At 37.4% G+C, this 15997-nt stretch overlaps 1 protein-coding gene across 1 annotated transcript; it reads left to right on the top strand.

Annotated features, from left to right (window-relative positions):
* Positions 1-309: 309 nt before the first annotated feature.
* Positions 310-11956, top strand: LOC117659463 (vomeronasal type-2 receptor 26-like). Its single transcript, XM_087892337.1, has 5 exons — positions 310-445; positions 1071-1459; positions 6767-6994; positions 7554-7680; positions 9701-11956. Exons 1-5 carry the CDS (start codon positions 310-312, stop codon positions 10597-10599), a joined length of 1779 nt encoding a protein of 592 aa, XP_087748463.1. The 3' UTR covers positions 10600-11956.
* The last annotated feature ends 4041 nt before the right edge of the window (positions 11957-15997 follow it).

Genomic DNA, 15997 nt, shown 5'->3' with positions numbered 1-15997 from the left:
AACTCATGGAAATACATTGGGAACACTGTAGAAATTATTACAGCAAATTAGCATTTTTGTAGTTATCATCTTCCTACTTCCATCAGAGATAGAAGTCTTTGTTATATATTTAAAAATGATGTCACATTGTAAGAATTTTAAAATGATTTCTTCCATGGGGGGATTTAACTTATTGACAGAATAATAACAAAATTCTACCAGGACGTCCTCGCTTTGGCCTTTGCTGTGAAGGAGATCAATGAAGACTCCCAGATCTTACTTAATGTCACACTTGGGTTCCACATCTATGACAGTTACTACAACCCAAGGATGACCTACCGCACCACTCTGGACCTGCTTTTCAAATCTCAGGGATTTTTTCCTAACTACAAATGTGATAACCAGAAGAATCTCATGGCCATCATTGGAGCTCTTGTGTCTGATACTACATCCTATATGGCAGAAAGTATACATGTCTTCAAGATTCCACAGGTAATTTGGGTGGAGCGTTAAGAGTGAAACTTGTTTTCTTTAGGAATCAACATTAGAGTTCAATGTTAGAGTTCATTCGGTCTCCATATTTTTCCCTTCATTGTCATGAATAGAGATTCTCCTTTTTTGTGTCTAGTTGACCTACGGCTCCTTTGCCCAAGAAGATTTTAAAACTACTGAGTTATCTTCCCTTTATTCCATGGTCCCAAAAGAGGAGCATCAATACAATGGAGCTATACAGCTTCTTCTCCATTTTGGATGGATGTGGATTGGAGTCTTCACTTTAGATAACAATAGGGGAGAACATTTCTTGCAGAAACTGCACCCATTGCTTTTTCAAAATAGGATCTGCTTAGCTTTCACACAAAAATTTCCACAACGATTCCAATTAGAAGAAAGTTCAGCATTTTTTGATGTCATCTCAATTATTTCTGAGAAACTTGTAAATCAGAAGGCTAATGTATTTCTTGTCTATGGTGAATCATTCACGATTCTGTGGCTCAGAAGTGTTGTGTTTTTCTATGATCAAGAGAAAAAAGAGAGTGCATCTTTTAGAAAGGTTTGGATCCTGATGTTCCCAATTGATTTCATACTGACAGGAATTCAAAGGTCTTGGGATGTCCAGTTGTTCCATGGGTCTCTTTCCTTTACAGTGCATTCGCGAGAAACTACTGGATTCAAAGAATTTCTTCAAGACATCACACCTTCAACCCACAAAGATGGATTTCTTCAAGAAATTTGGGAACAATTGTTTGACTGCTCACTTTCAGATGAAGAATCAACCTCAATGTCCAATCCAACATGTAGTGGAGAAGAGAATTTGGAAAATCTGCCTTCTCCTCTGTTTGAGTTGCAGATGACTGGCCAAAGCTACAGCATCTACAATGCTGTTTATGTAGTGGCACATTCTCTGCATGAGGCTGTGAGATCAAGAGCCCAACACAGAAGAATTAAAATGTTTGCATTTTCAAATCTGCAGCCATGGCAGGTAATGTCTCTATGCCACACCTATCTTTTCTTTCCCAGTGAATAGCCTTTCTTCTCATAATCTAATATGGTTTGTTTGCCATGGCCACAGATCAAGACAGATACTAAGAAAACAAAGTTATTAACATAACAGCTGATTATATGTTATAGAACAAAAGCATTGAAAAAAATCCGGTCTTTGCAAATTTCAGTCTAGTCAATGGAATTTTTGTATTATTAAAAAAACAATTATCGATAAGGAAACCCCCAATGTTCCACATCTGCAGATTGCCAGATGTTAGGCATAAGTGAGATTTATGTAGAAAATCATCATAATTTGCATCATAAAAGATGATCAAAGGAAGCACTGCTTCATACAATCGTTTAACAATATTTTTCATTCTCTTTTCCATAAATAAAAAATTGTCCAAGATACTTTTACTTGGCTCATAAATGTTTTCAATGTTGAGAATATGAATGTGTTCTCTCTCTCTCTCTCCCTCCTCACAGAATTGAATTGAATCGAATCGAATCGAATCGAATCGAATAGAATAGAATAGAATAGAAGTTATCAAGCAGAAAATATAAAAATTATAAAAATAAAATTGAAAAAGATAAAAGCCAGATTAAAGAATTGGAAAATCAATTTTTGCTTACTAAAGAAAAAAAAAATTGGAGGAATTAAATTTGCTAAAAAATAAATTGATAGAAGAAGATATAGAATTGGTAAAAAAGAATATGAGATATTTAAATAGGAATTTTTTTGAATTTAGCAATAAAAACTCTAAGTTATTGGCAAGGATGGTGAAAAATAAAAGAGAGAAGAGAGAAATTGGAACCTTGATAGATGATAAGGGTATAAGACGCTATAAAAAATTAGAAAAATGTGAAGTGGTCAGGAACTTTTTTCAAAATTTATATTCGAAAAAATTAATTGATCGGGGAAAACTGAGAAGCTATTTAGAAAAACATGTTGTGAAAATTGACCAAACATATAAAGATTTAATGGAAGAAGATATAACACAAGACGAGATTAATGGAGTAATACAAAAAATAAAATTAGGGAAAGCTCCAGGTGAAGATGGATTACCTGCTGAGTTTTATAAAGAATTTAAGGAAATAATAATACCAAAATTGCAAAAACTATTTATCGGAATTTTACATGGTGGAGAAGTTCTGTTGTCATGGAACAGAACGGTGGTATCTATAATCCCTAAACCAGATAAAGATTTAGAAAGGATTGAGTCCTATCGGCCCATCTCTTTAATTAATCAAGATGCAAAGATATTTACTGCCATTATAAGTAATAGATTAAGTAGATTTATAGATAGATATATAAGTTATAACCAAGTAGGTTTTGTGAAGGGTAGATACATGAGTGATATTGTCAGAAGAGTATTAAATATTATAGATGTTGCTGAATATAATGCTGATAAAATAGGTATAATATCATTAGATATTTTTAAAGCTTTTGACTCTGTACAATGGGAAACTATTAAAACAATTGTTGAGGTACTAGGTTTTGGTAATAAGTTTATACATGTTATTTCAAAACTGTATCAAAAAAGTAGTGCAAGAATGAAGGTGAATGGAAGGCTGACAGAAGAGATAAAATTGGAAGCGGGTACAAGACAAGGATGTCCCCTGTCTCCAACATTATTTTTATTAGTTATGGAAATTTTGACTAAAATGATAGAAAAAGATGAAGAATTGGAAGGGTATAAGGGATATAAGATAAATCTGTATGCGGATGATACTTTGATTATTTTGAAAGATATAGAGAAAGATTTGAAAAAGATACATAAGCATTTGGAAGAATTTGAGGAAATGACAGGTTTGAAAATAAATTGGTCAAAATCTGAATTATTAATGAATAATAATGGTAAGGAGTGGGAGAATATGCAAGAACAACTTGGGATAAGGATTAAAAAAACATTGAAATATTTGGGCATAACACTTTCACTCAAAGTTAAAGAAATGAAAAAATTAAATTATTTATTTATTTATTTATTTATTTATTTATTTATTTATTTATTTATTTATTTATTAAATTTATATACCACCCTATTCCTAAGGGACTCAGGGCGGTGAACAGCGAACGATAAAAATACATGTAATACAAACGTTAATAATAAAAAACCAATTAAAATATACTAAACATTCTGGTCCTAGATAATTCAAGACATCCCAGTTTAAAATAAAATCAAAAAGCAATATAAAGGGAAAGTTAGGCCAGGCCGGCCTGCTGAAACAGGAATGTTTTGAGGGCACGGCGGAAAGTGCGCAGATCCGGAATCTTCTGTATCTCTGGGGGGAGCTCGTTCCAGATGGTGGGTGCCCTCACAGAAAAGGCTCTCCCCCTGGGGGCCGCCAGTCGACATTGTTTGGCTGACGGCACCCTGAGAAGCCCCTCTCTATGGGAGCGTACTGGGCGGTGAGAGGCTATTGGTGGCAGAAGGCGGTCTCGTAAGTACCCCGGTCCTAAGCCATGGAGCGCTCTAAAGGTGGTAACTAAGACCTTGAAGCGCACCCGGAAGACCACAGGGAGCCAGTGCAGCTCGCGCAGGAGGGGAGCCACATGGGAGCACCATGCTGCTCCCATAACTACCCGCGCAGCCGCATTCTGGACCAGCTGGAGCCTCCGGGTGCTCCTCAAGGGGAGCCCCATGTAGAGAGCATTACAGTAGTCCAGGCATGAAGTGACGAGGGCATGAGTGACCATTTTTAACGAGCCCCGATCCAGAAAGGGACGCAACTGGTGAATCAGGCGAACCTGATAAAAAGACCTCCCGGCCACAGCCATCAAGTGTTCTTCTAAAGACAGCCGTGAGTCCAAGAGGACGCCTAAGTTGCGAACCCTCTCCGTGGGGGGCAATGACTCATCCCCAATAGTCAGTGATGGCACCAATTGACTATATCGGGACGTCGGAAACCACAGCCACTCGGTCTTGGATGGGTTGAGCCTGAGTCTGTTCCTCCCCATCCAGATCCGTACAGCCTCCAGGCACTGGGACATCACTTTAAGGGCATCATTGGGGTGGTCCGGGGTGGAGATGTATAGCTCCACTTAAATTATGATGTGGTGATGAATGAAATTGAGAAAAAGATAGATAAATATAAAATGATAAAGTTGTCTTGGTTTGGTAGAATTGCAATGTGTAAGATGATGTTGTTGCCAAAGTTTAATTTTTTATTTGAGATGTTACCGTTAAACTTGACAGAGAAAGATATTGAAGGATATCAGAAGAAATTGGATAAATTTTGTAATGGTGGGAAAAGACCTAGATTAGTGAAGAAAATGTGGTATCAAAATCAAAAGGAAGGTGGATTAGGAATCCCCAAACTACTCAATTATTATTGGGCTTATGCTATTCGGACTGTGGTAAAAATATTTAAAGATGAAGATAGTCATTGGAGAGATTTAGAATTAAAGGACATCAAGAGATTTGGCTCAACATGGTTTTTAGATAAAGCAAAATCAAAATGTGTAATTAATAGCTATTGGTTAAAGGGACTGAGTAAAATTTGGAACAAATTTGTTAAAATTTTAATTCCAGATATAATTTTCTTAGGGAAGACAATTGAAAATTGGCCAATTAAAACTAATATAAGTCGTGATAGGGTAATGGAAGATGAAAATATACAAACTATAATAGATTGGTTAAAAACTTCAGAAAATGAAAGGAGGAAAAAAGAAATCATTGAAAAATTGGGTTTAGTCTGGTTTGAAAAAATACAGATAGAAAAATGGACTAAGAAGGTAAGGGACAATTGTTCGATAAGTAGAAGTAAAACTGAATTTGAATATTTAGTATTCCAAATTATGAAAGATGAAATTGGGCTAAAGGGACTCGTTAGTAAAATATATAAGATTATAAATTTTGATGGAAAACCACAAAGGGTGATGAAGATGAATTGGGAAAAAGAACTTAATATTAAAATATCAGATTTAGATTGGAACGTGAATTGGAAGAGTAGAATTATGAAGACTTTATCTGTAAGGATTAAAGAGCATAATTATAAGGTTGTTTGGAAATGGTATTTGACTCCATTAAAATTGTCATTGATGGATAAAAAAATTAGTAAACAATGTTGGAGATGTAATATGGAATTAGGGACTTATGAACATATGTGGTACAAATGTGATAAAGTTAAAAAGTTTTGGCAACAATTGGAGGAAATGATATTTGAAATGATGGGGAAAGCAATAATATTGAGACCAGAAACTATATTACTGTTGATAATTAAGGAAATAGAACCAACAAAATATGAGAAAGAATTGATTAGAATTATGATTATAATGGGTAGAATTATAATAGCCAGATATTGGAAATTAGATGTGACTTTTAGAATAGAAGAATGGTATTGTGAAATGTGGAAATTAGCTTTAAATGATAAAATGACATGTGATATTAAAATTAGAAATGGTGACTATAAAGAAGATATTTTCTGGAAAATTTGGAAACCATTTGTGGACTATGCGCTGGGAAAATTGGATGCTTCGGTACCTGTACCCCGAGAACGTGGATTTTGGCGATCATGAGGATATATCCGAAGAACCAAATCTTCCTTTCTTATGTATAGCACAGGGTGAAATATTGTATATGTTGTTTGTAATGTTAGTAATTTAAAATATAAAATGGTAAAAATAATAATAATAATAATAATAATAAAAAAATAGAATAGAATAGAATAGAATAGAATAGAATAGAATAGAATAGAATAGAATAGAATAGAACACAAAAGAACAGAACAGAACAGAACAGAACAGAATGAACAGAACAGAACAGAATAGACTAATGGAGTGGAATGGAGTGGAGTGGAGTGGAGTGGAGTGGAGTGGAGTGGAGTGGAGTGGAGTGGAATGGAATAGAATAGAATAGAATAGAATAGAATAGAATAGAATAGAATAGAATAGAATAGAATAGAATAGAATATGTAGAATAGAATAAATCTCAAATTCTAAAATCTGGGTTAATGAAATTTGTCAGGTCCCAGGCTCTCAAATAGCTCTGTACCAATGAAGAAAAAAAAGTGGTGGATAAGATTATGTATGGTGAAGGTTTGATTAAGAGAAATCATATACAAAATAGCCTGTTTTCATTTTGCTTTCATTGATTGACACTATTTCCTATTTTTCCTCAGATTAATAATAGAGTAAACCTATACATTTCCATGCATCCAATACAGATTATGAATTTTCTCAATGCACTTATTTGAGCATTATTACAGAAAGGGAAAGGATGACTGAAAGTAATGTGAATACGATGGCTTGTTCTCCATTTATTAGCCTTTCAATTCCCTCTCTCTTCTATTCTCTTTCAAGTAGCTCCATCCATTTCTTCAAGGCATTTCATTTAACAATTCAGCTGGGGAGAGAGTGTGCCTGAATGAGAAAAGAGAAGCAGCAGGTGGATTCGACATCACCAACTTGATCACTTTTCCAAACAGATCCTTTCAGAAAGTTACCGTTGGAGTCTTAGATCCCAGTGCTCCAAAAGGGAAAGAATTGTTTATCAGTGGAGATGAGATTATCTGGCACCCAGCTTTTAACCAGGTGTGGACACATTTAATGGCCATTTAATGTGATCCATTATGATACCATGAAGATCTCTTCGTCTGTATTGAACATAGTGGCAGGCCTGGACGCCATCTTTTGTATTGGGCCTTCAGACCTGCCACGTTTACTGCTGTGGGAAACTGGGAGAGGGGAATGTATGGAGCATGGGTGATATATAATCATAATAACATTCCTTTCTCAGGAAGTCAAGGACAACCTGTCCTGCACCTGGAGGGATGGAACTGGGAGGCATCTCCAGTTGGGATGGTGGTTTGATTGGATCATGTGATGGACTTGTGGGTGTTGGGCAGGGACTTGAACTTTCCGTTGGGTGGAGAAAACCTGGAAGCTTTCAGATTTGGGTTTCCATTTCCACATGAAATCACAGAAGTCATGCTGTTTCCATAAGATTGTCATGGTGCACATTTATTTCCTCACCCTGCCATTCTCCAAACAGGCCATGAAAATTATTTCCCGCCATAAAAGAGAATAATTACAATCTGTTTTTTTTTTTAAAAAAATCTTTGTTTGAAAAACCTTGCATGTTTATGACCAGGTACTTCCAATTTCTCTGTGTAATGACCATTGCTCCCCTGGATACTGGAAGAAAGGGATAGAAGGAAAACAATTCTGCTGCTATGACTGTGTTTCATGCCCAGAAGGAAAGATTTCAAATCAAAAGGGTAGGTGAGACAATCCATCAAGTTTTCATTAGATTGACTTAAGCAAAATGTACCGTATTTTTCGGAGTATACGATGGTCCAGAGCATAATATGCACATTAGTTTCTGGGGAGGAAAACAATGGGAAAAAATTCTGCCTCTGCCTACCAACATCCATCAGAATTCATCTGGCTAAGATCCTTGCAGCAAATAGCAAACAGCCTTGTCAGCTTCAGCACATTATCGCAGCATGATTTGCAGATCCCCGCCGCCTGGAACCACCCGAAAACACAATGCGCGGAGGCAAAAAATGGGGCATGCAGAGGCCTAAAACATGACGTGTGGAGGCTAAAAATGCGATGCATGGAGGCGGCGATTGGTGGCAATGTGCTGTGGTGATCTCTGCAGCCTGGAATGGGACTAAAATGGAGCATTTGAAGGCCGAGAATGCGACACGCAGAGGCCAAAAATGCAACATGCAGAGGCCAAAAACACGAGGCACAGAAGCAGCGATGGGCTGTAGTAATCCCTGCAGCCTGGAACAGGTCTAAAACAGCACGCGGAGGCCAAAAATGCACCGTACAGAGGCCGAAAATGGATAAAGGGTGGGGGCTGGCGGGTAGGGGGCTATATTCAGTGTATAAGATGCACCCAAATTTTCACCCACTTTGGGGGGAGGAGCATCTTATACTCCGAAAAGTACAGTAATTAATTACTTTAGGATATGTAGAATTAGTAGTTTTATGAGTTCTTCGGGGTGAATGTTTCTTTCTATACTGTAGACTACAGTCTCTTATTAAAGCAAGCTCAGAGAGCACCAAGGATACCCCGTCCCCCATAAGATCATTCAAATATATCATGATTTTTATAAACTCGGGATATATTATGCTTATTTATGCTTATTCCGCCAGGCAGGGTTACTAACATAACGTTTTAAATTGGGGTATTTTAAATTTCTGGGATTTTAATTGGAGCCTAATGATTTAATGATTTTAAATTTTAAATTGTTGTCGTGTTTTTTGTGTTTTTAAATAGGCTGTACACCGCCCTGAGTCCTTCGGGAGAAGGGCGGTATAGAAATAAAATTATTATTATTATTATTATTATTATTATTATTATTATTATTATTATTATTATTATTATTATTATTATATGCTTCTTGGTGTCTTCTATCTTGAAGATGTCATCTTCATAAATTGTGATGTTAACCTAATCACTGTAAGTTCTGTGAAGCAATAAATATTTAGGAATTAAATATATAAATATTTAGGAATTAAAGAAAAAGTCTGCTGGGAAAAGAAAAGCACAAAGTACTTTTTTCTTACCAGAAAAACCTAAATGAATATATCATTTGAGTCAATTAAGCGATGATTTAACTCAATTTTTAATTATCTTTTTTTTCTTCTTAGCCTAGATTAAAGTATAATTTGAAGACCACCAGCCTCTTCTTTTTTTAAAAAAGGAATGTTAATAAGGAGATTCAAGTTAAATTTATACTTCTAGTTAAAGTTCAAATAAACCATGACAGTTTTAAAAAATGATAGTGTAAAACTCAAAAAACAACCTTGTGGCTAAGGAACAATTTGCCTCCAGAAGTTGTGAATGCTGCAACACACCCAGGTTTTTAAGAAGATGTTGGATAACCATTAGTCTGAAGTGGTGTAGGGTTTCCTGCCTAAGCAGGGGGTTGGACTAGAAGACCTCCAAGGTCCCTTCCAACTCTGTCATTCTATTTCTATAACAAAGGAAAGGATTAATATACCTTCATTATCTTGAAAGCAAGCATAGGAGATTATTTTTGCTTGTTGGACCCAACATACTTTTTTCAGTATTGATTTCAAAGAATAATTGCCTTTTCCCTCACATATACTTTATTACATGTGAATCCTAAAAAGAGGAAAACCTGCATTTTCACAGAATCACGATCAGACTAGTAACCGGTGGAAAGAACTGATAAGCAATAGCAGTGAGCATCCACTAGGAAAAGAATTTTCAACAATATTCAATGGAGAGATGACAAATGCCTTGACTTTTTGTTCCAGATATGGACGACTGTTTTGAATGTTCAAAAGACCACTACCCGGATAAAGAACAGAAAGAATGTATTCTGAAACTGGTGGTCTTTCTATCATTTGAAGAAACCTTAGGAACTGGTTTAGCCTCAGCTGCTCTTTCTTTCTTCTTCTTGACCTCTTGGGTACTTGGAACTTTCATTAAGCACCAGGATACTCCCATTGTCAAAGCCAACAATCGGTCCCTCACCTACACCCTCCTTGTCTCTCTTCTGCTCTGTTTTCTCTCCTCCTTGCTCTTCCTCAGCCAGCCTGGCAAAGTGACCTGCCTTCTCCGACAATCAGCTTTTGGCCTCACTTTCTCAGTGGCCAATTCTAGTGTCCTGGCCAAAACCATTACTGTGGTTGTGGCTTTCATGGCCACTAAACCAGGATCTCAGATGAGGAAATGGGTGGGGAAAAGATTGGCTTTTTCTATTGTCCTTTCATGCTCCATCATTCAAGGATGGATTTGTATTCTTTGGTTGTCAATATCTCCCCCATTCCCTGAATTGGACATGTACTCAGAGCTCCAAGAAATGATTTTACAATGCAACGAGGGGTCAGCTTTCTTCTTCTACTGTGTCTTGGGCTACATGGGTGTCTTGGCCATCAGCAGCTTTATTGTGGCTTTTCTTGCCCGTAAATTACCCGACAGCTTTAATGAAGCCAAGTTCATCACCTTCAGCATGTTGGCCTTTTGCAGTGTGTGGATCTCCTTCTTTCCAGCCTATCTGAGCACAAAAGGCAAAGCCATGGTAGCTGTGGAGGTCTTCTCCATCTTGGCCTCCAGCGCTGCATTACTGGGATGCATATTTTTGCCAAAATGCTACATCATTGTTTTTAAGCCTGAACTAAACCAGAGAGAGCAACTAATAAAGAGGACTTAGTACATCATGTGAGTTTTCTCACTATGAAAATTTGCTGACAATTAGGATATTAACAATTGAAGGCCACGAACTGCAAATGGGCTGGCACTCCTTTTTATGGGATGAAAGATATAAAACACATACCTATTTTAAAAGACACACAATTAGGAATACACTACTACTAATTTGGCTAAAAATTCAAAAACAACACTACACAAAAATTCCGAATTGCCTATCACCATTAGAAGCGGTAAGACACCCAAACTTAACAGAACCCAAAAATATAATTAGATACAAAGACTTAATTGACTTCAAGGGAAGCTGAAAACCAAATAACAATTGGAAATAGAACTAAATAGAGAAGTCGACTGGTGGACTTTTACACAGATCCAATCCAAATACAAGGAACATATAAAAACATATGAAATCTACAGAGAGAAACAAGAACTAGATAAAATTATATTAGACTCACAAGAGAAATTAATTAGTAAAATCTATAATGTTCTATTGCGGTATAAGATGGAGGAGGAAACAGTAAAGGATACAATGATTAAATGGATGCAAAATTTTAAATATACAATAAATTTGGAGAAGTGGGAGGAATTATGGCAAATGAATACAAAATTAACATTAGCGGTGGCATACAAGGAGAACCAGCTGAAGATGTTTTATAGGTGGCATATGTCACCCACAAGATTGGCAAAAATTCATTCAAAGAACAGTTCATTATGCTGGAAATGCAAAAAATCGCAGGGTACCTTTTACCATCTATGGTGGACGTGCCCGGCAGCAAAGAAGTTTTGGTCTAACATTAAGAAATGGTTGGAACAAATAACAAAATTACAAATAGAGATGAAACCAGAAACTTTTCTTCTAGGAATCTTCACAAAAATATATCCTAAAGATATAAAATACCTAATAATACATATTCTAACGGCAGCTCGAATAATGTACGCAAGGAATTGGAAACAAGAAAAAATCGCAACGGAAGAAGAGTTAACAGATAAAATCGCACAGAGTGCTGAAATGGATAGACTAACAAAAGAGATGAAGGAAAAAGAAGAGACAGAGTACTACAGAATATGGGACAAATGGTACCTATGGTACAACGCCACTAATAAAGATACATAGGTGCAAGAAGAATAGAATAAAGATGTAAATAGGTATACTAATAATTTCCTATGGACAAGTAAACATGAATAGGGGAATTTCAAAACAAAAATATAATCCAAATATAAAGATTTGGAAGAAGGGGAAGGGAAAAAGGAGGGGGAGGAAAAGGGAAAGAAAAAACTACTAGGCTTAAAATAAGGGGAAAATTACAACTGTATTAATTGAAGAACCACTACACAATATTGCTTTAAGAGGAAAATTTACTTATATGCTGTATGTTTTGTAAATGTTTTTTATATGTGTTTTATATGTGTTTTAATAAAGTTTATAATTTTTTTTTAAAAAAGAAATTTTGCTGACAATTGAAAGACTGTCTGCTATCTCCTGTAAACATATAGTTTTAATTTCTGTGAAAGGAAGATTTATGGAGGATTATTATTGTTATTAAGATTTATTTTGTTTGCCATTCCAAAAGGAGTTCTCATGCTATTGCATTTACAACCATTTTCCAAAGAAGTCAATAAATACATTCCTTTTACAATAGGGGGTTCTTAGATCAATTTTTGACCATATCAAAATATATATTGAAAAAGAGGGAGGGAAGCGTAGGCGATGATATCAAATACATTGAACTGTACTCAATGCTTGCAAGTCTCGTTTCCTGGATGGTGATCAGGGTCAAGGTCAGGGGTGAAAACCAGCAGGTTCTGGAGAACCGGTAGCGGAAATTTTGAGCAGTTCAGAGAACCGGTAGCAGAAATTTTGAGTAGTTTGGAGAACTGTCAAATACCACCTCTGGCTGGACCCAGAGTGGGGTGGGAATGGAGATTTTGCTGTATCCTTCCCTTGCCACACCCACCAAGCCATGCCCACCAAGCCACACCACTCCCACCAAGACACGCCCCTAGAACTGGGAGTAAAAAAAATTGGATTTCACCACTGGTCAAGGCTAGCCTTGGGGAAAGGTGGGGAATATAAATTCTTGGTGGCTTTGTGTTGTCTGACATAATCCTTAATCCTGTCAATTCCGTCTGTCTCAGTCTTATAATTGGGATTACTTGAGGCCACTCTGGCTGGAAGGCAGGGATTGCTTTACCTTCTATGGTTGGTTTTTCTTTGCCTTCTCTAGGGGCATGGAAACAAAGAGAAGGGGGTGTCTTGTGATTCTTTCTACAGTCACAACTGGTGAAATGGAATGCTCTGGGATGCTGCAACTGTTACAAGTACATGTCAGTTGCCAAGCAACTAAAGTTCGATCACATGACTGTGGGAATGCCACCATGGTTGTAAATGCAGAGATCCGTTGTTGTAGGTCATTTTTTTTCAGTGTTGTTGTAATTTTGAATGGTCACTAAAGAAATGGTTGCAAGTCAAGGACTACCTATATTTTCCTTTAGTAAAGGAAATAGAAAGGAAGAAAAAGAAACTTGAGACATTGTACACAGCAGATAATGGACATCCCAAAGGTGCTTTTTTCAAGAGGCAACTGGACTTTCTGGTTTTCTTTGAAAACGTTTTGCTTCTCCTCCAAGAAACTTCTTCAGCTCTGACTGGATGGTGGGGAATGGAAGGAGTTATACTCCTTGCAGAAAACTGGTCATTTGCATTCTTTTAGTGGGTCGTTAAAGTCACCTGGAGGTTTATCTGTGTCATCAGGGTCACCTGAGTGATGCAAATGGATGTGGAGCCTTTTTGGAACTGTTGAAAGGACTGTGTTGTAGATTGTCGTATCCCTTCCCCCTCTTCTACATCTACTCATAACAACAAATTTGAAACCATTGATAAGATGGTGCAAAACTCTTGTCATTCATGACATATGCTGTGCCTATGGAAACCATGGAAAACAAATGGTTTTCAAAAGTTTTCAATGATGTTATCACCTAGATAGGTAACAAAAAGTCTGCAAACAAATAACCTATTTCAGAGAGCATCAAGGGCTCAAGGTTGAAAACTAAATTGCTCTTTAAGCAGTTGAATGAATAAAATTTTATTACGGTTCTCAACCAGCAATAGACATACAATGAATTAAAAATAATACTGACATTAATCATGAATAGAAACATTCACTTCTCATCCAAGGAGCTTCTTCCATTCTGACTGTCAGAAAAAGACTGCTTTATCTCTCCTCATAAAACATGCATACAGTAAATGAGTGATATTTGCTACATCTATTCATATTCTGTTTTATGCTAAGCTAAACTGATCTATCTATATAAAAAAGGCTGTATGTATGTATGTATGTATGTATGCTCCGTCATAACTCTGGGACGCCTTGAGCAATTTCAACCAGACTTGGTACACAAATGACTTACTATATGGAAACAAATACTGTGTGTGTTAAAACACCCTGGTGTGTGTGTGTGTGTGTGTGTGTGTGTGTGTGTGTTGCAGCATAACTGTGAAATGCCTGGGCCGTTAAGGAGAGTGAGAGCGGCATCCGAGAGCGGCAATTGTTTGTGATGTCAATTCCTTTGCAGCTTCTGGAAAGGCAACTGTGATGTTCGCCATCCAGTGGAGCAATGGGAAAGCGCCTGATGGATTTGGGGCAAATGCCAGGATCATAGACAGGGTGGGAAAGAGGAGCGCATGGGAGGGGGGGGTTTCAACATTTTCCCCATTCCCTGAGTTGGACATGGACTCAGAGCTCCAAGTAATTATTTTGCAATGCAATGAGGGGTCAGATTTCTTTTTCTACTGTGTCTTGGGCTGCATGGCCATCGCCAGCTTAATTGTGGCTTTTCTTGTCCATAAATTACCTGACAGCTTTAATGAACCCAAGTTCATCACTTTCAGCATGTTGGCCGTTTGCAGTGTTTGGGTCTCCTTCTTTCCAGCCTATCTGAGCACAAAAGGCAAAGCCATGGTAGATGTGGAGGTCTTCTCCATCTTGGCCTCCAGTGCTGCGTTACTGGGATGCATATTTTTGCCTAAATGTTACATCATTGTTTCCAGGCCTGACGTAAATCACAGGGAACAACTCATAAAAAGAAACTAGTACATCATGTAATATTTCTTGCCTTGAAAAACATCTTACCAATTTCTTGCATTAAGTAGCTTGCATTTAAGGTCTGTAGTGGTGGATCTTGAGGAAGGTAGGGGTGTGCATACCTATTATTGGTTGTTGGGGGGGGGGTTGTTGGGCCATGGGCCGTTGGTCTTACTTTTGATACAGTCAGCGCGGTTGTCATTGTATAAGTCAGTCTCTCCTTGGTCTTATTTATTTATTGGTTCGATTTATATGCCGCCCTTCTCCAGAGACTCAGGGCAGCTTACAATGCGTTAAGCAATAGCCTTCATACTTTTGTATATACCTGCTAAGTAGGGCTTTTGTCCCCCCCCAGCGGTGTTCTTTTTTATACAAAGTCAGCTTATTGCCCCCACAAACCGGGTCCTCATTTTACCTACCTTGAAAGGATGGAAGGCTGAGTCAACCTTGAGCCTGGTGAGATTTGAACTTGCAGTAATTTTTTTTTAAATTTGATTTATATGCCGCCCTTCTCTGGAGACTCAGGGTGGCTTACAATGTGCTCAGCAGTAATTGCAGGCAGCTGGTGTTACTTAACAGCACTTTAGTCTGCTGCGCCAGCAAGGCATCAAAAGACATCAAAAGACATCTTGGTCTTGACGTCTTTTGAGTTCAGAGTAGAGTTCATGGGAATAACCTAATCCATTACCCTCCACTTAGAGACAAATAACCTACTCTCTAACAAGCAGTTGGTTTCAGAAAAAAAATTGTCCTGCAATCTGCAACTCTTACACTGCAAAAACATATGGACTACACAACTCGACCAGGGTAAAGCAATAGAGGCAATTTACATTGTTGTTGTTCTTAGTTGCGAAGTCATGTGCGACCCATTGCGACCCCATGGACAATGTTCCTCCAGGCCTTCCTGTCCTCTACCATCCTCTAGAGTCCATTTAAGCTCATGCCTACTGCTTCAGTGACTCCATCCAGCCACTTCATTCTCTGCCGTCCCTTTCTTCTTTTTCCCAGCATTAGGGTCTTATCGAGTGAGTCCTTCCTTCTCATTAGGTGGCCAAAGTATTTCAGTTTCATCTTCAGGGCCTAATGTTCTAAAGAGCAGTCAGGGTTGATCTCCTCTAGGACTGACCCGTTTGATTGCCTTGCAGTCCAAGGGACTCTCAGGAGTCTTCTCTAGCACCAGAGTTCAAAGGCCTCAATTCTTTGGTACTCAACCTTTCTTTCTTTTTTTTCTTTTTTTCTTCTTTTTTTACTTTTCTTAAAAAAAGTTTTTTATTTTAAACACATTAAAAACACATTAAAAATCAAACATATACATGCAAC

The sequence above is a fragment of the Pantherophis guttatus genome, chromosome 4 (assembly GCF_059756535.1).
Source record: "Pantherophis guttatus breed Tessera chromosome 4, ASM5975653v1, whole genome shotgun sequence".
NCBI lineage: Eukaryota > Metazoa > Chordata > Lepidosauria > Squamata > Colubridae > Pantherophis > Pantherophis guttatus.
This window is presented reverse-complemented; position numbering and strand designations above follow the sequence as displayed.

What these genes read in the sequence shown, in the direction of transcription:
- LOC117659463 (XM_087892337.1), top strand. Translation starts at nt 310, where the DNA reads ATGACCTACCGCACCACTCTGGACCTGCTTTTCAAATCTCAGGGATTT. An exon ending in CAAATCTGCAGCCATGGCAG is followed by an intron (nt 1,460 to 6,766) that starts GTAATGTCTCTA and finishes TCTTTCAAGTAG; the next exon opens with CTCCATCCATTTCTTCAAGG. An exon ending in GGCACCCAGCTTTTAACCAG is followed by an intron (nt 6,995 to 7,553) that starts GTGTGGACACAT and finishes GTTTATGACCAG; the next exon opens with GTACTTCCAATTTCTCTGTG.